Source organism: Ochotona princeps, chromosome 12 (assembly GCF_030435755.1).
Source record: "Ochotona princeps isolate mOchPri1 chromosome 12, mOchPri1.hap1, whole genome shotgun sequence".
NCBI lineage: Eukaryota > Metazoa > Chordata > Mammalia > Lagomorpha > Ochotonidae > Ochotona > Ochotona princeps.
In genome coordinates, this window is record NC_080843.1 from 14,173,880 (window position 1) to 14,201,102 (window position 27,223).

At 38.6% G+C, this 27,223-nt stretch overlaps 1 protein-coding gene across 1 annotated transcript in view; it reads right to left on the minus strand.

Annotated features, from left to right (window-relative positions):
• Positions 1-27,223, minus strand: part of GPC6 (glypican 6) — a 1,040,817-nt gene that overhangs the window by 763,249 nt on the left and 250,345 nt on the right. The window contains exon 2 of the mRNA XM_004577405.3: positions 15,245-15,403. Within this exon, the coding sequence (XP_004577462.2) occupies positions 15,245-15,403 (159 nt within the window). The remainder of the gene's footprint in view (positions 1-15,244; positions 15,404-27,223) is intronic.

The following is a 27,223-nucleotide window of genomic DNA, read 5'->3' on the forward strand; positions in this document are numbered from 1 at the left end:
TACAGTTTAACTCAGGAGAGCTTTCTTGACTTTTAGCAGTAAAAAAAACCAAGCATTCCTAGTCTTACATGTCCTAATCACTGTTACTTGAGTTACACTGAGACACTGGCCAGCTGTTGTGGGGTATCTGTCACGTTTCTTTATTCTGATATCCCATGTTAGCAATGTATCAGTCGCTCCCGTTTTAACTTGGATCTTGACTCTGCAGCCAGGTCTGCTGTTCCCCCGACCCCAGGTAAGTTGTGTGTGTACATGTGTGTGGCTTTGCCTGTCTGCATCCATCCTATATTTTGGCTATCAGCGGATATCCTTGTTATCACTACAGGATGCCAACTGTTTAGCTAGGCTGCTGTTTGTAACTGGACTTCGACATTCATTACTCCACTCTTTCAACCCATGCTTAATTTAGGACCTACATAGCCATAAAATAAAGCTTTACAATCTAAACTATGGCCCCAGCAGAGTCCAGGGATGGAAAAAGCCACACTAGGCTGATAGAGCAGCCTGAGCTTTCCATGACTGATACAGAATACTTCTTCAGAAGCAGAGGTCAAATATCTCCATCAAAGGTAATCTCCCCTGTGCTGTTAGTGGCAGAAAGTCCTGCTTAGTAAAGGACATGGCCTAGAATTAGCCCTGTGCCAGTCTCCTATGTTTATGTGACTGTATTAATATTAGCAATAATATGAATACTATGAGATTTCATACTTATCAGGCAAGAAATATAATTACGTATGGAAAATCAGAAGGTGTAGAGGATGTGTTCCTTCATCATGCGAACGTGTAAAAGTGATGTGACTAACTGCAAAATGACAATGAGTGCTTTAGCTATGTTATCTCACTGTAATTTACATATCTTCATAAAGTAGACTTGACTGTTATAAACTACTGAAATGTAGACATTAGAGTTCCACTGGGTTTCCAGAAGCAATGGAGGCACAAAGCATGGAAAACTAGATTTAAACGTCTAACGATCTGAATACATTCACACTGCTCGGCAGCAAAGCCCGCAGCCTGCTCTGTCGCCACAGCTTTCTCCCTCTTGAGCTTGATAATGGCACTAAATAAGTCATTTTTCTCCTATCATTGTGTATCACAAGGGAAAGCCCTCATCACAAATGCTGGTTTAGGTAGGAAAATAAACTCGGATTCAGCAAATTAACTTTCAGCATTGCCTTCAACGACGAGGGTCTCAGACTATTAAATTTTGAATTTCAGAAACACGCTCCAGCAAAGAGCAACAGCTGCTGCTGAATCCCAATCCACAAGGCAACAGTTGCTGCAGCATCTGGACCAACAGTTACTGAAGCTACAGCAGTAAATAAGAGGAAAGTCCCCACGCAAGCTGACCCTACAGCATCTTTCCTTTGTGCCTGCAAAGGTGGCTCAACGATATCTACACCAGGAAGACCAGAGGGGTGCTCTGTAACAAGTACATGTGTCCAGGAGGGAGCAGCTGACCTTTGCTCTCTATTGGTGGAATCAATGCTAAAATTACCAGCTGGAAGTAAATGGAGATTTTAATTGAAACGCATACAACCATCCCCGACTGGGGGTAGGAGAGGCCAACGAGAGAGTCTTTCTAAGTTATCTAATGAGTACGCAGCATGGTTCAGCTTTCTACAAATGATCCTCCATTAGCCTGGGCTTGCTTTGCAAACAAATACGCAAAAGCAAAACCTTTCAGCTCCTGTACATTTGGCACTGTTCCCCAACATCAATGCTATTAGCTAATGTGAAATATAAAATGTAATTCAGGATCATGCTTATTTTTCTCCTGGGGGGAAATGGAAAAGAAAAAAACATGGGAACAAAAGAACTGAATTTAAAATATATCTAACAAGAAGTTTCTCTACATGTTCTGCCATGCAGTTGTTGATAGAAGGTTTGATATTAATCAATCTCATTTTAAATTACTTTTAATATTCTGTATATTCTTGGTATTAGTTTAAACTATGCATCATTATATTACTTTTTGTTATTATGGCTTATTATTCCAGGGAAGAACATTTATCTGCAGCATTCTAATTTAGTACTTTATCATCTAGTTAAAAGGAAGGATTTTGTCACTCAGAGAGAAATCTTGGCTATTTAGTAATACGGTCTAGTTCATACGCAAATGTTGTATAAGTAGCTCTTACGCCTTTAGCAGGGAGATGGATCTGAAGTGCAACAGCCAGGCCACAAACCAGTGGCCATAGGAAGGGCAGAGGAATCAACTGGCTACATCTTCATGCCAGCCCCACACGACATAAATATTTTGTGAGGACAGAATAATCATTCGTTATTTCTGTTCAAATGATTTAGCATTTCTAAAGGACATTGTTCTTACTTATTTCTTTCATTTTTTCTGCTCTTTTTTTTAAGGTGATGTCCCATGTAAGGTTAAGAGATTTCACAACAGTGAGACTCAAAAATTTATAAGGGAAATTTGAAAATGAAGCTAACAGTAAGAGCTGAGGAGCAAGCCATATGTAAGATTCTCAACTGTGAGAGGTTGAAAAGCTGAGCTGTTTGTTATCAAGGGAACCCCTCAATTGTGCTACTACACGATCACACTCTGTAGCTGAAATTGAACAAAATTTCCTAAAAGATAACAAATACATAATATTTTCTGTGACTTTAAAACCTGTTTCACGGTGATGTCTAAAAGATATGATCCTACAGGTTTCATTCAGATGAGAAAAGAAATGGACCAGAACTGGATTAATCCAAGAAAGGGACTTAATGAGCTCAAGCAGAAGATTGCCATTCTTCCTAAACTGTGTCTGACATTTTGCGTGTAGAAATTGCATGAAGGAATGGCATGAAGGATGGCATTACTCATTGGGAAAAAATAAGCTTGTTTGTAATGTGCTGCTCGTTTGATGTTTATTCTAAGGATTCCTAATGTCTTGGACTCTTCAACAATTCTGTATGTATAAATTTGGCTCAATATTAACCATGGGTAGTGAATCTGAGGATGAAGAAATTCAACTGGTCATTCAGCAAGGCTTCATTCATTCACCACTGGCAGCTTGCCGAGAGTATACTGTGCTATTGTCTTTCACTCTGCTCCTAATAACTTGAACAAACGGAGGTTTAGTTGCCATTTAAATTATGCATTTTAAATTGAGATTTAAATTACTAAAAGCAACTATGAAAAATCAATATCTGTTTAATAAACAGTGCCTAAGTACGAAGTAAAAATGTACATTCTTACGTAAAGCAGGTTTAAGTTGAGGTCTTGATGGTCTAAAGCATTCCAGTCTTGAATAAAACTGAGGGCCTAGAGTTGTTTGTATTCATCACTCCAATACTCTATATACTAAGTCAATGGTGTATTAAATCATTACTGACAAAAGTCAACTCATTATATGTACTGAGCAACTATTACCAGTTATTGTCCTTCAGTGCTGTTGACTGGAATACATACAATCCGGTCCCTTTCCTACAAATGTGCGTATAATACAGTTTAGAGAACTTAAAGAAATTTGATATGGAAACATAGCATTTTATGAAGTATAACGTAGGGACATGGTGCAATTTCTATAAACAGTTGTTTTCAAAATTGGAAATCAACACTCACATGAGAAGATTTCAGCAAGACAATTTCATAAACTGAAGTATGGTGTGTGGGCGCTATACATGAGCTGTCCACTTACCACTCAGTTTTCATAATTAGATGAATCATTTAAAAAGTTGTGAATGTAATATAATGCTTAACCACAAAAAAGGTGAATCTGAGAGAGAATAGTATGAGAATACTCCTAAAGCTATCTCTTCCAGGCATCACGGTATAAAGTTGCTTGCATGTGATTTGAAATACAACCAGTGTGTTACCAGGGCATTATGAGAAGAATTATCACAGCTGACCATACCAAAAAAGAAAAAAAAATCAAGCTCAAATATAGTTTCCTAGAAGCTGATTTGAGTTTTTGAAAATATTGTTATACAGACATGTATAATAAAGGATACTAGGAAACAATGGAACGTGATTTTCTTTCTGAACTTGTCAGCCATCAATGAACAGACTGTCATCACTTCCTTTATCCATTCTTGAATACAAGTCATGATTTATTATATCACACAGATTTTCACATTATGTTGCCGTAAGTTACTGCCTGCAGTCTAAATACAGACCACCAACACAACACTATACAAGTGTTTCAGACTTGCACTGACAATGATGTTTTAAAGCATAGGGTTGGAAGAATTATTCCAAGAAAACAGGAAATCCTTTCCAACTTTCAGGGACTGGATTCCATTTCTCATTTTATTTATAAACTGTTACTCTGAGAAATGAAGAGTTCCTATTCATTTTTCTTTTAAAAATTCACCAAATTAAATTTCCCTGAAGCCAAATATTAATCACTATTACATTTTACTCCAGTCTATTCAGAGATCAGAAATTTGTTTTGCTTTGTGCTTTGTTCCCACATTTTAAAGTCAATTAAAATTCTTAATAGGTAAGTTTGATTGTTCTTTTACTAAAATAAACACATGATATTTTCAAATAAAATCTGATACTAAAAATAATTACATGACTCTAAAAATCATTGTCTCAGAAAAAAAGGAACTTCTTTCAAAGATTATGAAAAATAAATATGGGTTGGATTCTATGAACTATAAAATGAAAAGGAAAAATTAATTTTGCAATTTTTAAAAAAAACAATATGGATCTGTAAAACATCAAAGCATTCTTAAGAGTGGTTTTAATTCATTATCAAGTCAACAGAAAAAATGTCTAAAAACCATTGTTTGATGGAAAATTACCTGATACTTGTGTGATGCTGGCCCATTTTCGCCGACATTATAACTTTAATGTCCCAGAGCAAAGATTTAAATTTTGTGTTACATTTCTCTGCATAAGATCTCTACCCTGATTGATGAATAACATCTCAGTTTCTCTGAGAACAAACATCAGTGTTGCGGCTCGGAGACCGTGTGTTTCAGTAAGGGAAGATGCTGTTGATGGTGGTTAGCGTTATCCTCCAGACACCCACATCCCATAGCAAAATGCCTGGGTCTGAAGCCTGGCTCTGCTGTGCATTTTCCACTTCCAGTTAATTCTTCCTTTGGGCGGCAGCAGTCAAGGCTCCAAGTGTTTCGTCCCTGCCCTCCACATGGGAGCAGTGGGTTGGCTTGCTAGCTCCTCAATTTGAACCAGAATGAGAAGTAACTGCCTCTCAAATGGGCATTAAGAAAACTAAATAGGAGCGTTTATGCATAATGAACATTTCTGAGCCTCATGCATGTCACACAATCATAACCTCAAGGAATCTGTGCATTCATTGATCCTTCAGGAAGTTCCTGTATATCAAAATCGCTCCCTTTTCACAGGTTCAAAGTGTGTGTTCATGTGGGGAAAGAGAGAGAAGAACGCATTCTCCCTGCACTTTAAGATAAAGGTTTCGTCTTGCTTTGCTCTAAATAAAGTGCCCTTGGAACTTAAATTAAGTTCCATTAAACCCATTGACAGAAATGCCACTGACATCAGGAATAACTTTCAGGTTTGCAGATCTTAAGATTTCACAAAGAGCTATAATACAATGCTTGGGTCCGTATGTCATAATCTGTCAAAACAACTTGAGAAATTCATCTTTCCCATTTGTGATTCTAGGTATCCATGGTTGGCACCCTCTTCAGACAACACTGTAATATTAAATACGAAATGCATTAAATATGGTCACCATTCCTGAAGAAAGATTGGAAAGAGTAGACCTGATACTTATACTTAATGGCTTTAGTCTTTTACTGAGAACATGTAACGGGTCACAATATTAAGACAATTATTCAAAGAAAATTGCTGAAAATAATAAGCCATCAAATAGCAAGGGAGAGAGAGAGAGAGCAAGTCTGAGAAAACTGGACCTTGCAATGCCCACAGCACTATTCTGTTCCAAAGAGAACATTCGAGGAAATGTTCAGAAATCAAAACCCGTGAAGCAGGACAGTGCCTCCAAATCCACAAAGCCCAGGTGTCCTGATTTCCTGCTATCATACTTAAAATTTGCTTTTCATTTTCAAATTGTTTGTATTCAGTAAGCCACTAGGTAAGGAGGAAAACACAGAAAGAGCCTGGACTCCAAGAAACGGCCATCTTAAGGACAATATTTATCCATTTGATGAATAGAGCAAGCATCCTAGATGAATTCCAAATGGCACATTTGGACACTGTAATGAGTGATTGAAAAAAATAACAACAACACATCTCTGAGGAGTTTGAAATAGGAAGGCCTGTTCTGAGTTCAGGATTTTGTTTTCATCTAATTGAATATTTGGTGCCACGGAAAATTAATTATTTTGGAATATTATTTTGCCCTGCAGATTTGCTACAATGCCAAATTTCAAGAGTTCGTGTCAGAAATGAGTCAAAATTCAAGTACTCTGTAAAGACATGTGATCCGCAGTGCGTCTTATCACATACACTGTACATTGTCTTTGGCATCTTGCCACAGTTTATTTCCAAATATTTTTCTTATTCTGGAATAATCTTTTATAGAAAACTTGAATGTTTGGAATCACACCTAACCAGGAAATCTAAAGATACGGGGTTATTTATTTATGTGGATAAATTTAAAAAAATCATTTACAAAACAATAAGAAGATATTTGATAGAAGCAGTAATTATGTAATTTGAAATTTGAAAATTGTCTGCTCTGGGTCTCTGGGTAACAGAAACGGGAAGAGCAGTGCCAGCTGATACCGCTGTGTGTTAGAGTTTAAATGTGTACCCAACACTTCTGGATCAGAAATTGAATCTCCAATATTAATAGTGATGTCAGGTTTGAAGATATTTCTCTTCTCTGCCTTTCAAATAAAATGAAAATATATTTCACATTTCTTAATTCGTTAAACAGCATTCTGAGGTGGAGCTTTGGGGAGGTAATTAGGGACAGATGAAGTCTCGAGGTGGGGGGTTGGCGGAGGAAAGATTCAGGGTGGCACTAATGCCCCTGGCTGAAAAGACCGAGATCAAGCCAGCACACTCATCCTCTCTGACCTTGCTGTGCCACACAGGGCCCCTAAACACGCGCACACTGCCCTCTTTGCCTCTATAGCTTCCCGAAGCATGAGCGGGTAAGTCTCGTCCTTTATGAACTATGCACCCTGTGGTATTCATTTATGGCAACAGAAAACAAACCAAGACACCCCGAATCTGGATAATTCCCAACTTGGAAATCTTCAAACCTGTATAAGTTTAAATTAATTTTCTTCTTCTTCTTACAAAAAAAAAAGCTTTTATAGTATGGAAACCCAGTAACCATACGACAATAAGAATGTTCTAATAAATCACTGTGGGCACATCCACCAGCCTGAGCAATTGTTTTCTTCACTTATCTGTTTTTGCTATCTGATCACCTCAAGGGATGCATGCGCAAATAGTTCCAGCATTCTGATAAAGATCCAACTGGATTGTTTTCTTTTGAAACGTACTATCGTAGGAGTATACATACACTTTGCTAATGCCTTTACCATCTTAGTTTTGAGAAAATGTATTATCTTCAGTGGAAAAGAAAATACATATATATATATATATGTGTGTGTGTATATATATATATAATCAGTTTCTTACTACCAAGGAAGAACAACAATCTCTTCAGAGGGTATATTTGTATATTTTTTAGGTTAGCAGTTAAGATATCTAAATGTATCCCACATCAGGGTGCTTGTATTCAATTCCCATCTCTGGCTGTTGACCCAAGTTTCTTGCCAGGGCAGGCCCAGGGAGCTAATCAGAAGCTGCGCTTTCTATGAGAACTGGACGAAAGTTAGCTTCCAGCTGACACCAGGCACAGCCTTGCCACTGAGGAAACCTGGGGGATATACCAACACGTGGGAGTACTATATATATATATATGTGTCTGTGTGTGTGTGTATGTATATATGCATATGTATATGTGTGTGTGTGTATATATATATATATCGTGAAACCTAAGGAGATAACAAGCTTACTGGAATTTTTCACACAATGCAATGTATACAGTCTACTCTGAGAATCTGTGTCTTCAGGCCAGAAGACAAGAAATATTTCCAGTGACTTCTAATTTATACCCCCATTAAATATTTTACCTGGTTTTCATTAAAATAAGGAAATCCGTTTTCTCTATTCAGTGGCAGATCAATTTAACAGAAGTAAAATTTCGCCTGTAATTTACCCATAGTTACTCAAAGGATTAGTGAACCTCTATCAGGGACCAGATACTTGTCTGCTCATTAACATTCATGACCAAGAACCCTTCTGGTAGGGCTGGTTTCAGAGTCTGATGGAGCAATACTTAAAAGAAATTGGCTTGTCTGGGAAACAGCTGCTGAGCAAAGCCACCATGCAAGGGAATTGGTGATAATAAGATTATGATATTTCAACAACACTGGCAGCGTAATGTATTCTGTTACTTTCAGGTGTGTGGTTGGGATCTGAGAGGAAGTGATGGGTCGTTCATCACAAAGCCCTAGAGTTGCTGATGAGCAGTGTGCAGCCTAAACTGTGAGAGATCTGTTAAACACTAAAGGGGATACAGGGCTAGAGGAGGAAGGGGAGGAGTTGGGGGAAAGAGGAGAAGGAGAAGAGGAAGATGGGTAAGGAAGAAGGGAAGAGGAAGATAAATGCCCCAAGAACCAGTTCCTTGATGGACTGCATTTCAAAGACTGTGCAGAAGGACAGTCCTTTGCACACAAAAGCTTGTGTGATTTATCAACCTGTTCACTAGCTCTGTCAAAGAAAACTCCCTGGTAACCTGATTTACATTCCTGGAAGGCCTGCCCTTTGGGAAAATTTAGAGGCTACTTCTTACTGCCAATGAGGCCGTTTCTCTCCTTTTTAGGATGGAGTTTGGCACATTTTGATTTCAGAAGATTGGTCTTCAGATTCAATGCAAGTCACTGAGGAAGTGACCTAGCACAGGTAAAAGAAACATTCAACTTGATACTTTCCAAGGTGCTAGAAACATGGTGGATGGAAGGATTCCCAGCACTGGGACCATAGAAGTGGGGTGTGTGTCCATGCATGTATTCATGCAGTTGTGGTGCACTGGAATAGGGGAGGCAGTATAATAATACTGTCTGCCCAACTATGCTTTATTTAAAAATCCTTGTTGCCCTTTAATTCAAAAATGAATCCATTTTTTAAAGTAAACATGATTAGATGAAACATTGGGGAATAGCACAAGGATTGGAGTTGAGGATGATGGCAGGTTGGGATGGAGTCATACTCTTTTCTCCACCTCCACAAAAGTAGACTCATGTCCTGTCTAATGTTGGAAATCACCAGGAGACTGACTCTGCCCCAGAACCATGCAATGACAATGTGCCACCTGTTTTAGGCATCCCGGGAAATCCTGCTTCCATGTCTATGTTGATCTCCATACCCCACCAAGATAAGAATACGCCCCAAGAGAGGGCTGCTCTTTAAAGAATAAGAGATACCTGGAACAGAAAAGATCACAAACATCACCCAGGGTCCAGGCTTGCTAGACACGACTCACACTAGCCCCCCTCTAGCCAGCAAGTGCTTTTAGCTTGCACCCTTTTATGATTGTTATATAATAATTAGATTGATAAGAGCAACAAAACATCCTTACAGAATATTTATATGGCATAATAAGCTAAATGTTAGCATAGTTTTTAGATAAAAAAAAAACCCAAGACTTTGTGGTCATGGATACAAAATTTCAGGAGCTATTTTTCTCCTCTCTGCACTTTTTTAGTTACCCCCAATCTGAAGACAGTTAAGAATATTGGGCTGAGCACTGTTCCAAAAAGTCTGATCTGCCATCCCTGAATGGGACATGTAAGTCTCCTTTGTCCAGAAGGTGTCTGCTGTAGGTCTCAACCAATTCACCCTTCTTGAGTGGGTGTTTTCTTCTATGTATCTCCCGCAATGTAAACTTTTTGACAGACAATGATTAGATTTCAATAACTGTTCGTCATCTTTTTATCTACTACACACTCAGAAGTGCTTTCTATTTAGCAGGTTGTGAAAAAATGTTTTTAAATTGAAATCTTTTACGCATACACACACACGCAAGAATGCACACATGTGCACATGCATGGATACGAAATATCACCCATATGACAGGAAATATAGAAGGTTCTATGACCATATGGAAAGTTACTCTAGGTTTCTTTTCTGTTTCACATAAGTGTACTCTGTGAGGAAATCAGGCCATATTTTACAGAAGTCATTACATTATTGTCATCTCTACAGTATATAGATGAGAAATGATATTTAAAAGAAAACTCAAGCAGATTTGCAGTATAAAAATATTATGCCACTGTATATAAATTATTTCCGCATTCAGTACAATGGGTATTCTGAGGGTATCACTACAGAATAAGTTCTTCAGGAGGATGGAAATCACTCTTCAATGTTTTTTATTTTACTTTTAAAAATGAACTTGCTGCCAAACTCCCAGAACAAATGTATATCATTAAAATACATAAATAAAAGCCAGGAGGGAAGCAAAATAACAAAACCAAGAATGTACTAGACAAAATGCTTCATATGGCACACCAAATGTGAATAAATTTAAGCTCATAAAAAACTGAAGGAAAATTACCAAAATAAAATATTCATTCAGCTAAATTGTCCCAACTCTGAACAATCCATGCTTCATGAAGAGTCTTGGAGAAGAAGCTGCTAGTTCCCACATCTAGACAGAAACCAAAAGGTGTTGTAAACAGAACAAGAGCAATTTCTGATTTTCCCTTTAATTTAAGGACATTATCCACTTAGATATTTTTGATGTCTTAAAAGAAAAAAAAAACAGCTCTCCTCCTCACTAACCAGTACCACTGTTGCCTGACTAAAGGATTGAACAGTGACTTTTCACAAGATTCCATGAAAAACAATATAAAAGCCTAGAATTTCCACCAAGTAACAACTTTCTATAATATTATTTATGTTTAATATTACTATTTACATCTAATGTAAATGCAAATTTATAGTCTTACTTTCATTCTTGATGGAAACTTGGCAAGTAGTTATTCACACAGAGCTATAGGTTCTTTGGGGTCAACTTATATATGTAAGTGGGTACTCTCTTGTTTTGTAAAAGCATAAAAACACCTGCTTGTATTTTGCTCTGACCATTTCATTTCCCAAAATAACCCGGCCAGAATTAGGCAGGAGCAATAGAAAAGCAGTGGGTGCTCATCATGAAATGTCAGAATATCTGGGGACTGGAAAGCATTGGAGAGGCTATATAGTATATACACAGTATATTATATACACACACAAGCACACACACACCCATGACAGTGGATGACAGCAGAGAATCAGGTATGCTAGAGTCTGGGGTCGAATTCTAAGCTGCCTTTTGATGCATGTGTCACTCTGCAGTACAGTTTACCTTTCATAAACGGGGGACATCTTAAAGGGTGAGGAACAGAGACAGGGGTTTCCCGCTTATTACTATTACTGCTAGTACAGTGCATGTTTTTCATTTCCTAGACCCTTACTGAACAAGCCTTTGAAACACTTCAGCAATAAGATTTTTTACACAAATTGCCCATTAGGACATATCAGGGGGTCAAGAGACCAAAAAAATGAGTGGGTGCACCAAAATAATCCTTTGTTTGCATTTTGATACTGCTTCACCTGACTGCTTAATTCTGGCTATCTGGAGTACATGGATGAGGGACAAGATATGGTGAAAAGCCATCCTTGTGCCTACTGTCTTGGCTTAGTTTGTCAATGTAGTTTTAACCCCTGGTTTGCAACAGAAAATCTGGGTTGATCTGTAAAGTACACAGGTGGCATGACCTGGGAACTTTTGCACAGATGAGAGAGCTTAATGGATGGATGTGTAGAAGAATCAGAGGTGCCAATGTGGACAAAGAAAGTACAAAAGGCATTCAGAAATAACCTGTGGACACCTGCATAATTGCCAAAGGCAAGAATATTAACCTTCTTTATAGATGTAGGATATAGTACTTGGATTTTATGTTTACAAAAGCAAAATCTGGCCAGAAAGCTGAAGAAAGTTCTCTTCCAAAGGGGGAAAAAAAAGATCTATACAATTGATACAATTTTCAATTCTCTCCCCGTTGTAAATGTTAGGACTAATGAAGATATAAGGCAGAAAAAAATGATGTTTTAGTAAAGTTGGAGAATTTAAATTAATTTACGTTTAGCTTCCAGACCTCCAATGAATATTTGCAGTTACCGAGACTACTCTTCAAATGTTACCCAAACCATTAATTAAAGACTGGGGCAGAATATGACACTAACTCAGAGGCGGTTTTATGTTAAGTGCATTGGAATTCAAGTATTAAAAATCATGGCAAAAAATAAAATTCAAAGTTCAACAGAATTAAAACATTTGTAACAGAATAAGGGAAGCAAAAAGCCAGAAGCACATTATTAATGGTCACTGAATTTTTAGTCTGTTTATAATTTAAAGATTGCTTGTATCAAGTACAGAGTAAACTGTTGCTGTACTTAATAAAACAAAATGAAGTGTGTTGCTTTCTTATTTCAATTAAGCACTAGTTTCTATGACTTGAGTGCTTCAAAGAGTTTGTGGAAAGATGTTTTTGAATTCTACATTTATTTGGGTTGAAAAGTTTTTTTTTGAAATCCATGCATAGTGTTTGTGTGCTGTGCATTGTCCACGAAGTTCAGGAAGCACTCCAGGATAAGAAGGGACACCAAGCTAAGAAAGTCATGGAAAACACAAATAACAACCCACAGTTTCTAGGAAAGCAGGATAAGAGGCAGAACCACAAACCAGAAGCTTTGGATTAAGACACTGCAGCAATAATGCAAAATGACTCAACAAGTAAGAAGTTACCAAGCAGAAAGTCAACAGATTGTGCTTCTGGGTTCAAAACTAGAAATACTTAGCAGTGTACGCCATGAGGAAACACTTCTTTTTAAAAAAGCATTTTTTTAACCACACTCCCCAAACCTCTAAAAAAAACATTTGGGAAAGGTATATTTTCAGAATCACATTTACAAATAGAAAAAGGAATTGTACACTTGCATAACTGAATTTATTCTGGTGCAAAAAGAAAGGGTAAAAGTTGTGACACTGATAATTTAATTGATAATATATTATTATTATTCACTGCTGTAGTAGTAGCGGAAAATCGAGCTTTCAGGAACTGAGCTAACCAGGATCACATTAGGTCTTCCTAGGTTCACCTGGACAATTCCTTGGAAAAACATTTAATTTCTCTCCCTTTGAAATTTAATACATCTCCAAGAACTGTAAGTACTAAAGAATTCATTCTCCCCTGTATCAGACATAATCTTAGCAAAACCAAACCCTATCAAATTGATTGACATTATATTCCTAAGTACATTAGAACAATTCGAAATGTCTCCATAAAAGGAGAGGGAGAGAAGGACAGAGAGTGTGAGCCAGGGAGAGATTGTTTCATGAGAAAAATGAAATTGGAAACAAACAAAGTACTAGAGATGCTAAGATAATCATTGTTATGACATCAGCAGAAGTTCAGTGTCATGGTTAAACTGTACAGACATCCTATGTTCAAGTCCAGAGTCTAGTTCCTACCCCAACTTCCATCTAATCAACAGCATAGAACTCAAAATACCGTGGTCTCTGTCATCCATGAATGATATCCAGAACTGATTTCGATGTGGCTCAGCCATGGCTATTGGAAACATTTCAGGAGATTAACCAGAAAGTGGGAATTCTCCACTTCCACCTCTGCCTCCTTCCTTGCTTGACTCTCTCTCACATTATACCTTTCAAATAAAATCTAGATAAATAAACATTTGTGAAAGAGAAAAAGTATCTGACTCAGTCCTGTGAAATAGCTTTACTTGTTTTAACATCAACTTTATGATCTAATTTCTAACACTTTTCTTAAAAGGAATATCATTAGCTATTGAATACTGCCATCACATTATGTCAACACCACTTCAGATAGGTTTATAAATGCACAAGATTTGTTTTCCAAACTGGTAAAAACAAGGAGTAGATTTATCCTCAGCTGCTTTCTGTAACAATTAACAAGACATCTCACTTTGTCTCAGTCTGAACTGACAGATTGTAGTCTCCTAAATGGAGACCATGGGGGCTCTTGACTGAGACTGGATTTGTAATCTGCATATCAAAGGCAACTCCCAGGTCATGCCTGGTTGTACTCTTGGGGTCACACTCACAGCATCACCCCTAAAGAAAGACTTACTATCCACCAACCAAGATATGTACATAAGAAGGTTCAGGAAAAGAGTGTGAGGATGCTGCCAGCTAGTTGGAGAAAATCACAGCCACAGAAAATGTCACACCAACATGAGTACCAAAAGTACAAGGTGAATGTGTCTTCTACAACCCAGGGACCAATTTGGAAACAGCAACCATGTGGAGCATTGAACCTGCACGTAGAAAATATCAGCAGGTCTTCCCTCTACTATCTCTGTTGAGTCAGAACTGAAGAGGTGAGGAAAGGAAGGGCAGCTCTGTTACACCAGGGCAACCTAGCATAACCAACAGGACATGGCCAGGCTGGTCTGAATTTGCTAGTCTAGTTTACAGCAAATCATAGGCAGGTACATTCATTTCTTAGAGCAGCAGTCTTTAAGCAACCCTCAAAGCTGTGAATATTATTATTATCAGTAGTTTCTAACGATCAGAATACCTTTGACTGTATTTTTTTTCTGGAAGCTCTAATGAGAGAATTCAGTGCTGGAATCACAGTGACAAAAGTGTTCTCTTTTACACTTCTTAATCCAAAATGCTTACTTAGTGTATACAACAGAGAGATGAAATTGACTACTTATAACCTAGAAATCAAAATGGGCTTTATGCTTCATGTTAAAGACACGACAAATATGATGTAAAAAGTGCTACATCACTTTAAAGTGACAGAATCCATATCATTTTTAAACAAGCCTGTCTTCTTAAACGTGATATATTTCAAATCATCCTAAATGTCACTTAAAGTTTTAAAAAGAAAATTCCCATATGAAAACTGAAGACAAGCTACAATGTGACAGAACCTGAATTAGAATTACTCTAACAATGAAAAATGGAGCTAAATCTTTTAAAATCAATCTTTCAGGCAAAGCACAAATGCAAAACAGCTTGGTTAACTCAGGGTTTTCAAAGATATTACTATAAAAATAACAGTGTCAAGAACATTCATGTTTTTGCTAAAAATAGACAATGCTATAAAAGTGTGAGAGGAGCTGAAAAACTCCCTCTTTAAAGAAAATGCCTTTCCTACCAATCCAAGATCCTTGAAGATAAGGCTGTCTACAACAAAGGGAAGCAGAAACCATTTTGCTTACCATCAAATTTCTTATGCCTGGACACAAACGTGGTGCGCACGAAATGACTCGTCTCCTCCACCAGGTTTTCAAACTCCAGTTTGCTTTGTTGACTTAATTTGTCTTCCATCTCTGTTGTGCAACATGTGTACTCCTGAGGGCAGATTCTTAAGTGTTCCCCTGCAATGAGAAACTCAGCGTCAGCATGCAACGGTCAGGACTTGGGGTAGATTTCAGAGATGCTGCTTGTCTAACATTTCATTCTACTCCCTGGATATTTGTCCATCTACTTCTGGAGCCACAAGGTGGGAGAGAGGTGGTGTGGGTGTGTCGCATAGTTGTGAGAAATCACAATACAGTCAGACTGAGGGTGACCCTGAGATTTAGTGAAATGGCACTGCAAACCATAAAACATCCTGGTTTCATTTTTTCCCCTGCTTTTATGTAAAGTGTACCAAATTATGCCAGATGACTAAATGTTACACAATGGTACTGATGACTGGTTTTGTGAGCCACAGAAAGAGATTCCATCCCATCACCATAATCTGTTGGACTGGGAAGGCAAGGAACAATGCTTCAATGTCATTAAGTTCTCACCAGTCTGAGGGTTTCAGTAGCTTTGTTCTAGGCTTAATGAGAGTGTTTTTCATGGTAGTTTTCATATGCCATACATTCCTGCTGTGTCATTTCCTTTTTTTTATAATCTATTTTATTGTGTTGCTGACAATCTTTACATAGTTAATTACGGTTAAAGAAAAAAAAAGGTTCAGGGGGTATAGGGAAGTGGGTAGTACTATTATGTCCATATTGTTTCCATCGTGTATCTGAGGTAAAGGGGGATATTAAAGGAGAAGCCCCACCCGTTTTCCCACCCACCCCAAGTCCCGGATGTGGGGCATGCTCTGAGATATTTGCTCAAGTGGTTTTAATAGTTCTCCAGTTATGATTTGCTGCCAGTTTCGCTCGATGAGGTCGTCCACTGATTGATATGGTCCATCATAAAGTCTCCGTTTGCCCCATATTTCGCTGCCAACATGCAGCTGAGATGAATGATTGACCTGTTCTGTCTTCTGTCTTTTCTTGGTTAGAGTTCTGAGTCCAGCAGTTCGATTGGGGAGATCTCCAAAGAAACTTTGAGGTATTCCCAGACTAGTTTCTTGTATGTTCTAGCAAGCACAGGGCCTGGCACAATCCATCACCCTGATCAGCTGGTGGTTTCAATTGCTGCGTTGGTTCTGTTTTCGGTCCTGAGTTGCACTGGAACCAATGGGTGTTGCAGTCCAGTCTGGTTCGGCCCTTACATCAACCAGTGGGAGCTGCAGCCTAGTCGGGGTGACCCACAATAACCCCCACCAGGCCCGCCCCCTACCCTGGTTTGCCAGTATGTGTAGCAGAAGACCAGTCTGTCCCCCATCCCATTTGGCTCTTGTACTTGTCAATGGGTATTAAAGCTTAGTTCTATCTAACCAACTCAACCATCCAGCCCTCACGGATGTTGTTGAGTGCCTCTCTATCTAGCCATCCCAGCCCCCATCCTAGTTTTCATGCCCTCCCACGGGAATAGTGACCCAAGAAGGGGGAACCCACTTTTTCCCTCCCGGGTCTCTCTCAGTCCCGGTTTATGCACTCTTTAGGTGGTTCTGCGATTTGACTTGGCAGAATTAGTCCCCAGTGCCAGCTTCTGCCAGCTGATGCTGCGGCCATGCCCAAACATCCCTCACCCACTCTAATTATAGCTTGCACCCCCAGGAATAATCAGCCCAGCCTGGCTTTTCCCTGATCCAGGCCACATTCAGCACACAGGTGTTGTAGCCTTGCTTAGTCTGGTCTGTCTCTATCCCAGCCCACGCTCTCCAGTGGGAGTAGCTGTCCAGCGAGGGGACCAGCCCCTTAATCCCCCTGCCAGTTCTGCCTCTCCCTTCCTGGATCTCAGGTGTGCTGGTTGGGTGCTGCATTCATATCCAGTACAGGCAACCACGCCCTGGCATTCCATAATGTGTACTGGTTTTGTCGCGACCAAACCCGGCTCATCCCACACTCTGTTCTGGTGATCGGATTTGCCAGTGGATGACATGAACTGATTCAGCCTGGTCTGCTCCTACTGTGTCATTTCCTGTTAGACAGAAATGTTTTCCCTGAATGGAGGACGGCACTGATGGCTACTTCATAGTCCCGTTCTACTGAAATGCAGACAAAAGGGAGAGTCCTGTGTACCTATTTTTGGTACCGAGTTGCTTCTTTAGACATCCTTGCTTTGCTTAGTGTTATTTGCTGGCAGAAGCCACTCCTTGACTTTTGAAATGAAAGTGGTCTGTTACTGCATGAAAACATGAACTTGTAATTGATACAACTCAGTAACAAAAAACTGAGGGAAGTAGGAAAATCTACTTGATATCTTACAAAATCAAGTCTAGCAATGCCACTATGATTGAAGTCACTGTAGGGCACTGAAAACCCAATGATCAGAGTACCGAATACTATAATTAAAAACCTCACTTAAAATATTTAAGACAAATGCATCTTCTCACCCTGGGCGAACTACAGGATGTCTTATGCCACCTCACATAATATGATTCTTAAATTCCTACTTAAAATAAAACCAAGAAAGAAAATGGTCATGAATACATATTACATCTAGGCTTTCCATAATTTTCAGAAAGAAGAGAAACCACAGGAATTTTACTTATTCAAGGAAAGGCAACGCATCATTCTTTGGGAGGATAAACATCAAACTCAGGTTAGTATTCCCCTCCCCAGGAGGGATTAGAATTGGAGATAAAAGCTAACAGGGCTTTATCTACAATCTTGACCATATTCCTTAAGCTGTTTGATAGACACATGGTATTTATTATCTTTACTTTCTGTGTGTGATTAACATATTTTATAATAAAGCAGTTGCAAATAAACTTGAAAAAACTGTATTCACTATAGTTCTGTTAGAGAGTGAGGCAGATAGAAGAAAACAAGGCGTGCTTCACATTCAGAAGTCAGTTCAATACATGTTTTCTCTTACACACACACACACACACACACACACACACACTCACTCCCTGGATCCACCCTTACACTGACGCCATGATAAAACAAAGCTTAGCCAAGGCCACTTCACAGTTTTGTTTAAATACAAAGACAAGGTCACTGTGCCATTCAAACAGCACCAAACACTGCTTCTCTGATACTTCTTCGTTGTATGTATGTTTATCCTCACACATGTCCCAAATTCATTGGGATACCTTGTTATAGAATTACCCATTTTCAGACAATATGTAACCTAGGTTCAACTCATGGTCTAGTAGCCAATTACCCAAATCACTCATCCAAATCCAAAACCAAACACTTTGAGATTCTTTCCAGCATCCTCTTATTATGACACCCATGGGTCCCATACCACCTATGCTCTCACAATGAGTGATTAAAAAACCTTGAAGACCCATGGGGGTGTTCTGGCTTACCCATGAATATAATCTGAGATGGAGAGAGAACAATATATCATGAAATTGCCCTAAAGAGGTTTACACAAACATGCACACCTACACACAAACACTCCCACTACCAAGCCTGCTTCCAGAGACAAAGGCGCTGCAAAGGAATCAGGATAACTTTATCAAAACCAAATTGGCCTCATATCTTTAAATTATTTTTAATATCAAGTTCAAATGGATAAGGACAAAAAAAGCCCCACAGGCAAATTCTGCATTTTAAAGGCATTTTGTGTGTTCTGTGTATATCATTCATTACTTTTTTCCAAATATGAGCATTATAACGCTCCTGGCAATGTTCTATTTTCTTCATACAATTGGGGATTTTGCAAATGCAACATGGAGTAAATTTGCACTTGATGTGCAAGGAAGAAACAAATGCAGTGCATAAAGCAAAACTATTTCCTAAAGGAAATTCACCAGCAGCACCCAGTTCTGGAGTTTGTGAGTATCGCCCACATGGATGACTTTAACAGTTTCTGTAGCTCTGGTTTGGTCAGGATTTCCTTGTCATCTCAGTTAATTCCTTCATTTTTCCCCCTCTGGAATGTAGAGGAGTCCATACCCTCTTCTCTCTCAGGCACCTTGAACAAAGATTTTTATTTAATAATAGCAAAAACTCATTTTAGCTTAGTTTTCTTCTTCATATTTTGGAATATGAGACACTATGTGGATCGATGCCATTGATTTAAACTATGTTTCTATTCCTCTTGTTTCTGTCTTTGTATTTGCCTATCTGTCATTATCTCTCTCTAGTTTTCCTCTGGCCAGGGATCCTTAAAAAGGAAGAAAAATAAACTGACTTCTGAGAACATTTGCAGTTCTGTGAGCAATGTAATACTGTATTGAATTAATAAGCTAGGGTCCTATAGTCACTATCATGGCCTTGTCCACACATGCACATACACACACACACACACACACATATAAAATGAAATAAATTTGGTTTAACATTCCACATGTGTACCATACATCATTGCTTTTATTTTTCCCTACTTGATATAAAATACTGACTGTCTTAGAGTGAACAAAAATTATAATGACCCCACTGGAACTAATTCCATGAATGTAGATCAATGGGATTTCTTTCACAAATACTTCAAACACAAATATTTCTGTTAGACAGAAATGTTCATTTTCCTTTTTCAGTTATTCACCGAAAGCCTCATGCATTTTTATTGCACTCAGTTTTCATGATTCAAAAGCAGAATGCCAACCTAATATGTTGAATCTTTTTGAAAAATGAATCTTTCCTTTGGCAAAATATAGGAGCGGGGATAAGAATTAGAACAGGATTGAAAAAATGGTTTATATCAGGTCAGAGAAAGGAACATACTGAAAAGTTATTAACAGTAAATATCTGTGAGTACTGAAATGCCATTTTTCATCCCTAATGACAACATAAGTAGATTTTGAGCTATTAGTCTCCAAACATCTAAGTCTGATACGGAGATCAGAAGATCCTGAATTTGAGTGTGTTTTACCCTTTTCCGAAGTTTCTACTTATTACTTAGAAGTAAAACTTGAGTATCATGACATAAGAATTAGTTGTCAACTGAAGCATGAATCACAGCAATAGTTATGCCAACTTATTTTTAGTTTTTAAATCCAAACCCTGGTTGGGCACTGGTTCCTTAAATCCCCTGATAAGCTGGTTATTTTCTGAGTGGATAAGTCTCCAGTTACAAAGCATACACGCCATTCCTTTAGTTTGTTATATCATTCTTTACAATATAGTGAAGTGCAATCCATTTTTGAAAAGAATCCCATGGCTTAATTTTTATCACATTATTTGGGTATTTTAAAATGGTCCTATCATAATATCTCTTGAAAATTTTATCTTTTTACTATGATAAGTTATAGTAGCATGTGCATTCAAATACGAGGTGATCGAATCTTACCATGATGCTAACGGAATTAGTGACGCTAGACATGGTAACAAGGCAAGGAAAATGTTAAGCACAACACCTTGTTTACTAAATTAGTTACTTTCACTTAATAAATGAAAATGTGAAATATAACTGTCATAATTGAAAAATACTGTTGCAATGATGTCAAGTGTCTTTTTTATTATAAAAATATGATAAGGAGGTAAGCAGAAAGACAACAACTCTTTGTAAATTTAGATGTAGCTTGATAAGAATAAATGAGGGATCAGAGCTGTGGCACAGTGGATGAAGATTCAGTCTGCAGTGTCAGCATTCCCAAGGGTCACCAGTTTGAGCCCATACTAGTGTGCTCCTTATACTTATTCTTTTCTTTTCAAGATTCATCTACTGATTCATTCCCTAAATTGATGTAGCTGGGCTGATCTAAAGCCATGAGCCACAATGGCTTAGGGGTGTCTCACAGGGGTGAATGGTGCAACAACAACAACAATAGGAATCCATGCTCGTGGGGCATCATTACCTGTTATTATCTAGAACAATGGAAGTATCTGCTAATTCTTATAAATAGGCTAGAAAGGAATGTCATTAGTTGTGTCTAGCTCCCTGCTGGGAGGGCAGAAGATGACCTGAGTATTTGGACCATTCCTGTTCATGTGGAAGACCCAGATGGACTTGCTGGCTCCTTCATACAGCCTGGTGAAGCCTACCATTGTAGGAAAGGCAAGATTTCTTTTTCTGTGTCTCTTCCTCTCCCTGACTACATATTTCAAAAGAATGAATAAACTAGAGAAAAATAGTATTTAAGTGATCTTCAAAATATCAGGCTATCAAGATTACACACAATAGTCAAAACTTCAAAAGCAACAATATTTCCCCACAAATGACTAATAGACAAATTGTTGTATATACCTACAATGGAATATTACTCAGCCATTAAAATGAACAAGGCAGTCATGCATGCCACAGTGTGACTGAATCATGTGGACTTAATGTGGTGTGAATAATTAACAATAATTCATGGAAACAGAAAGGAGAATGGTGTTCACACAGGGCTGGGGAAGGGAAGCTGAGAGAACCATTTGGAGGTACCAAAGTTTCACACGGGAAGATGCTATTGTTCTAGAGATGCCTAATAGTGAAGAAAGCACTGTAGGATTGTACTTGATGTTGCCTAACTGCATACTGTGAAATAGTTGCAGTGCTAATTTTTGTATTATGTAGGTTTTACTATAATAAAAAAGGTAAAGTTGGACCAAGGTTTTCCTTGATTGAGGGTCCTATTCATGGCTGCCTATAGGGAGAATTTTGCTCATGGACATCATCAGAATTTTGGAAGAATACTGAAGTGCAACATCACTGGATCAGCTTTGGAGTTAACCTTCCAAGCACAGTGCTTGTTCAAGTGAGAGGGAGAGCACACACACTGTGCTGCACTCCTGTGCTACGGCTGAGCATTCAGGATGAGGGACTACTGGCAAGTAAGTTCACAAGTAGATGATGGAATGTGCGCCATGTCTGATTTTCTTTTGAATGCATGATAGGATGGGAAGGTAGGGGAGAGCGGAAGTGTCAACAGGCAGCTCCCTCCTTTCATTAACCTGAAGCCACCGATACTATCAAGAATGATTCCATCATGCGGACCCGGCAGAGGCACTAAGGAAGAGCCACCCTTTTGTGCTCATTTCTTTTCCACTTAACATGTTCTATAGATCATGGCTCTGAGACAAATCCCATTTATCACTGGGTGTAGCAGGGGCTGTAGTGAATGGTTGGGTGTAACCCTTTTTTAACGATGTCTGTGAATTTTGTAGAAGTTTTATTGGAACACGCCAATGCTCATTCCCTTAGGAATTGCTTATGAATGTTTGTTACAAAGGCATCACCACAGTATGACCAACAATACACGCCCTGTGATCCTCAAAATACTTCAATTTCTGTAGTTGTCAATGATAGCCACATTGAAAACAACTCCGACCTTTCCTGTTAAAATTAACCCAGATTGCAAGTATATGGGATTTATCTCAGCATGTTCCTGATGTGAGCATTTGATGTAACAGTGAGATTATCCCCAAGTTATAATTTATTGAGGAAGAGAAAGTCCAGTCCTTTTGGAGTTTTCCATTTGCCTTCCTTTCTCAGATTGGTTTACGTACCTTACAACAATCATGATACAGAAGTAGATGTAAGATTCAACAGTGTGGAGCAGAGTGAGACAACTCCAGGTCCACTAGCAACAAAAATGATCAGGATAGGATGACACAAATGCAGTGAACAGGAAACTGAAACCATCGAAACTATGCCTTTATTCATCCAACATTCGTTCACAATGTGTACGTGTAAATCGTGATAGGTTCCAGAAGATCAGATGCAAAATTGGGTAATAGGCTTTCACCCCAGATGATGATTCCTTAGGGCACTGGGAGTTAGTGCTGGTGAATTCCCTGGGTCCTGCTTTTTACAAAGCTCTAAACTAGCTCTAGAATACCTAAGGATGGGGTGGAGAGGTACAAGTAGTAAATTCCTCCAGAAAGATGCAGATGAGCTCATGCTCATATAATCAAACAATGAATTGTCTTTTGTTGACAAGAAAGAAGGGAGGAGGGCATATTCCTCTCTGCATACATCCTTCCACTGCACTTACTCTTCATAACCTTTGCCAAATGCCATTCAAATATTCATTTTCATATCAAGATACTGGAGTGCAACAGAAACGTGATCCTGTCAGACTCCATTGCCTCCAACGATGGCCTTCGGCCTGCAAACCGCCAGGAGTCGATTTGATGTGTGGCACAGCATGAAAGTGCCATAGACGGGAGCCCTCATTAACCACACAGCCAGCCTCAGTATGCCAGTTCCCCCAAGCTCTACACGCTTGGTGAGACCAAGGGACCACAGCAGGCACACTCCGCATACACACCTCAGAAACACGGTGGCTGGAATGAGCGACATTTCACAGAGCACGGCCAGCCAGGGTCTTGACTTCTAAGGGTTGTTTTAAAGAGTATAGAGGGCCTTTGCCTATCTTCACAGGGAGGAAGAAAATCAAAGTAGTAGTACAAAAAGGGAAGGAAAGAGAATGGCAGGGAAGGGGAAAGGAAGAGAAGATGGGAATGTTTTGGGGTTCTTAGAATTATATCTAATTAGTTAACTATTAATTAACCAAAGGAAAAAAAACAAGTAGAAAGATGCCAACAAACATCTTCAGTTTCTGAACATCCAAATTCCATCTGGTTGGAGCACAGAATTTCTCTGAGTCTCTGCCCCTTTGGAGTGTGCTGTCTGTGCCACGGTTTTCTCAGCCACAACTCCTGACAAACCCACGGAGTGGGACTGATGCCATCTGGTGACTCCTCAAATTATCATTCCATGTGTTCAGCTAGTGCCAAGACAGTTGATCAGATCAATGTCAGATGACATGATGGAGAAGTAAAATATACTGAAATGATTTTTAATTCTTACCTTGAGCTTTTAACAAAACAGTATTTATGTTATTTTATGATACAGTTCTATAGGCTCTGGGATTTCCCTTCTCTCCTCCACAAGTCTCCATTCCACTCACGGGTTTCCCTTATATTCTTACAATACTATAGTCCCTTATAAACAGCTGTAAGTCCATAATTTTGCTATGTATGTGTTTCCTGACATTTCAGGTATGGACAATGGCATAAAGTCCAGCATGCTATTCTGAAGATATATTTAACATTTTCATTGGGAGTCCATCTTTGGTTTGGAAGTAGAGATGCATGTTGCATTGTGTCTTCACATCTGGATGTGATAGTCTCTATTACACAGTTACTATCCACTCCTTAAATGAAAATCTATAAAACAAAATCAATAGGAAGAAAAATAGAAAATTAACAGCAACATGAAGTTAAATAACATGCTACTGAATGGCCAACGTGTCACCAAAGAAATGAAAAAGAAAATCAAAGGCTCTCTTGAAGGAAATGATGCTACTGTGTGACCTATGAATAAGTGAGGAAAGAATTTTAAAAAAGACTTTTTTGAAGGAATGAAAATAAAAACAAAAACATCAAGCTCTGAGATATAGCAAAAGAAGTATTGAAAGATTTTGTATTTGTATAAAGGTTGTCTTATAACAGAGAATATATGATATTTGTCCCTTTGGAATTGACTTGTTACAACGAACATAATAGTCTCTAGTTGGGACCATTTAGTTGCAAATAGTAGAATTTCATTCTTTTTAATGGATAAGTAGTATTCCATGGAGTAGATGTGCTAGTTTGTTTACCCACTCCCCTTTTTACCTTGAATTTTAGCAGCTTAAGATAATTTAAATTGACTTTTTCTTTAGTATACTAGACTTAGTCTTACAAAGTGCCAATGCAAGCTAGTGAGTAGTATTAGAAAATAGAGAAATACAATGGCTTAAATATGCATTTCTGTTCTTTTCCGTAAGTTCAAAACTCTTAAATTTTAAAGTACCAATTTTAAACATTTTTCAGTGTGAAGTTATTATAAATGATTTTTTTCAATCTTTGAGGTCTACTATTCTTTAGTGAGATTATTCAGCACCATAATTATAATGGTGCAATTTCATGACATTTTTAGGAAAATCAACCAATGTGTCAACAGATCTTATTGCTGGAGTTCTTGGCTCCGGCTTTGACCTGGCCCAGCTGTTGCAGATATTCAGGGAGTGAGACCAGGAACGTAGATATCCTTATCTCTCCCTCCCTCCCTCCCTCTGCTGCTCTGCTATAAAACCATTGTGTATCATCTTCATTCCCTTCTCAGTGCCCATCAGTCCTAATACCTGGGAAATTACATATGTGTTGGCAAGTGTTTGTCAATCAGCTTTCTCACTGCCTGTGCCTGTGGAGACCGGTTTCACTTTAAAAGTTTATATTTTCCAATATAATTTACAAATTGTATTAATACTAGTAACTTATTCTCAGCTCCCAAAATATCACTGGGGTAGGTTCAATGGTTGTCACTGGTTGGGAGGACCACATTTCAGATCAATGTAGCTGGGATCAAATTCTAACTCTAGTTCTGAAACCAGCTTCCTGAAAGTGCACATGCTGGGAGGCAGCTGCTGATGGCTCAAGTATTTGGATCCCTGCCATGCCGGGGGGATGCGGGGGACTTGGACTGTGCGTTTGACCCCGTTTCCTTAGGATTCACTTCTAGCTGTTATCTATGAGGTGAACCAGCAGATGGGAGATCTTTGACTCTTTCCCTGCCTCCCACATAAAACAAAAAAACTTAAATGTATTTAAAAATGATATGACCACAGGTTAAACTGGGCTAAAATTCATTATATAACATGTTTTCCATACATCCTCAATAATTTTCCAGAGGGGGAAGAATGCATTATTAGAAAATGATCAATGCTTGTTATTTCTTACTCTCGTTTTAATGGAATTTATCTGTGTATGTATGTATACAATTTAATTTTCAGTAATGTTTGCATTTAGTAATAGAATCATGAAATTCCTGAAAGTTTAGCAATCAGCTCTCTCAAGCAACATGTGACACTATGGAAAGGAACACAAAGGACCAGAGACTGTTGATTCTTGGCTCATTTCACTTAGTGTAGTCACAAACTAAGAGAAACCTCTCCTCCCAATGTGCAGCCAGCCACATAAAGAAGAGGAAATCAAACACCTCTTTCCCTCCAATGTGGATTGGTACCTCACAGATGTCGCTGGCTGCCAGAATATAGTGAGAATTGCATGGAGCGCAATGACAAAGGGTGGTTTTATTAGGAATGCGGAGTTGTGGAGACTAGTTATATTACACTGAAAGTCACAGTGAGTCACAGAAGGCTGACCCTGCAAGACGAGACAAGTTGGTTGAGTCTTGGGTTGCAATAAATATACAGTGAATTTCTATTTAGTTATTGATTTATTTGAAAGGCTAGGTTGTAGAAATAAAGGGATATTGAGAGCGAGCGAGAGAGATTATTAGACAAACACTGACTTCATTCTGTAGATTTACTCACAATATTGCAACAGCTAGGGCTGGCCCAAGGTCAAGCCATCAAACCAGGAGCCAGAAATTCCATGCAGATCTGTCACATGAGCAGCAGAGGGCCACATACTTGGGTCATGAACTGAATCAGCAAGAGTAGCTAGGACTAAAGCCAGTGTTCTGATATGGAAGACCAGCATCACAGCACATAACCTAACTTAGCGTACCACAATGTTGCCCTCTCCTCCTACCCAGGGTATTTCTTAAAACAGATCAGGAGCAACACATTTGAAAGGCAAAGTTTGAGACTGTGAGTAAGCCAAGAGACAAAAGGAAAAGAGGACCATTAGTAATTTATAGTCCACTGCTCATTTACTTAGGGTTGACTGATTTTGACTTGTCTTATTCTTCAATGACATCAAGATGAGCTCTCTGGAAATACTGTTCGATGTGCCTGTATTTTTACCATGATTTCTATCTATCTGCTCCTGGGCACCTTCTGCAATTCAACTGACCAGAGATGCTAATTTACATCTTTCCCTTTCTGTGACCCGCACTGCATAAATTACACTGTCTCCTACAGATGCACCCACTGATGATTGTCAATTTCCAGTTTATTGTAGCTGTCATTCCATACTAATAGTTGCTTACTAGAAGCCAGCCATTTTTGTAACCAACTTAGATGATCCTGTGGT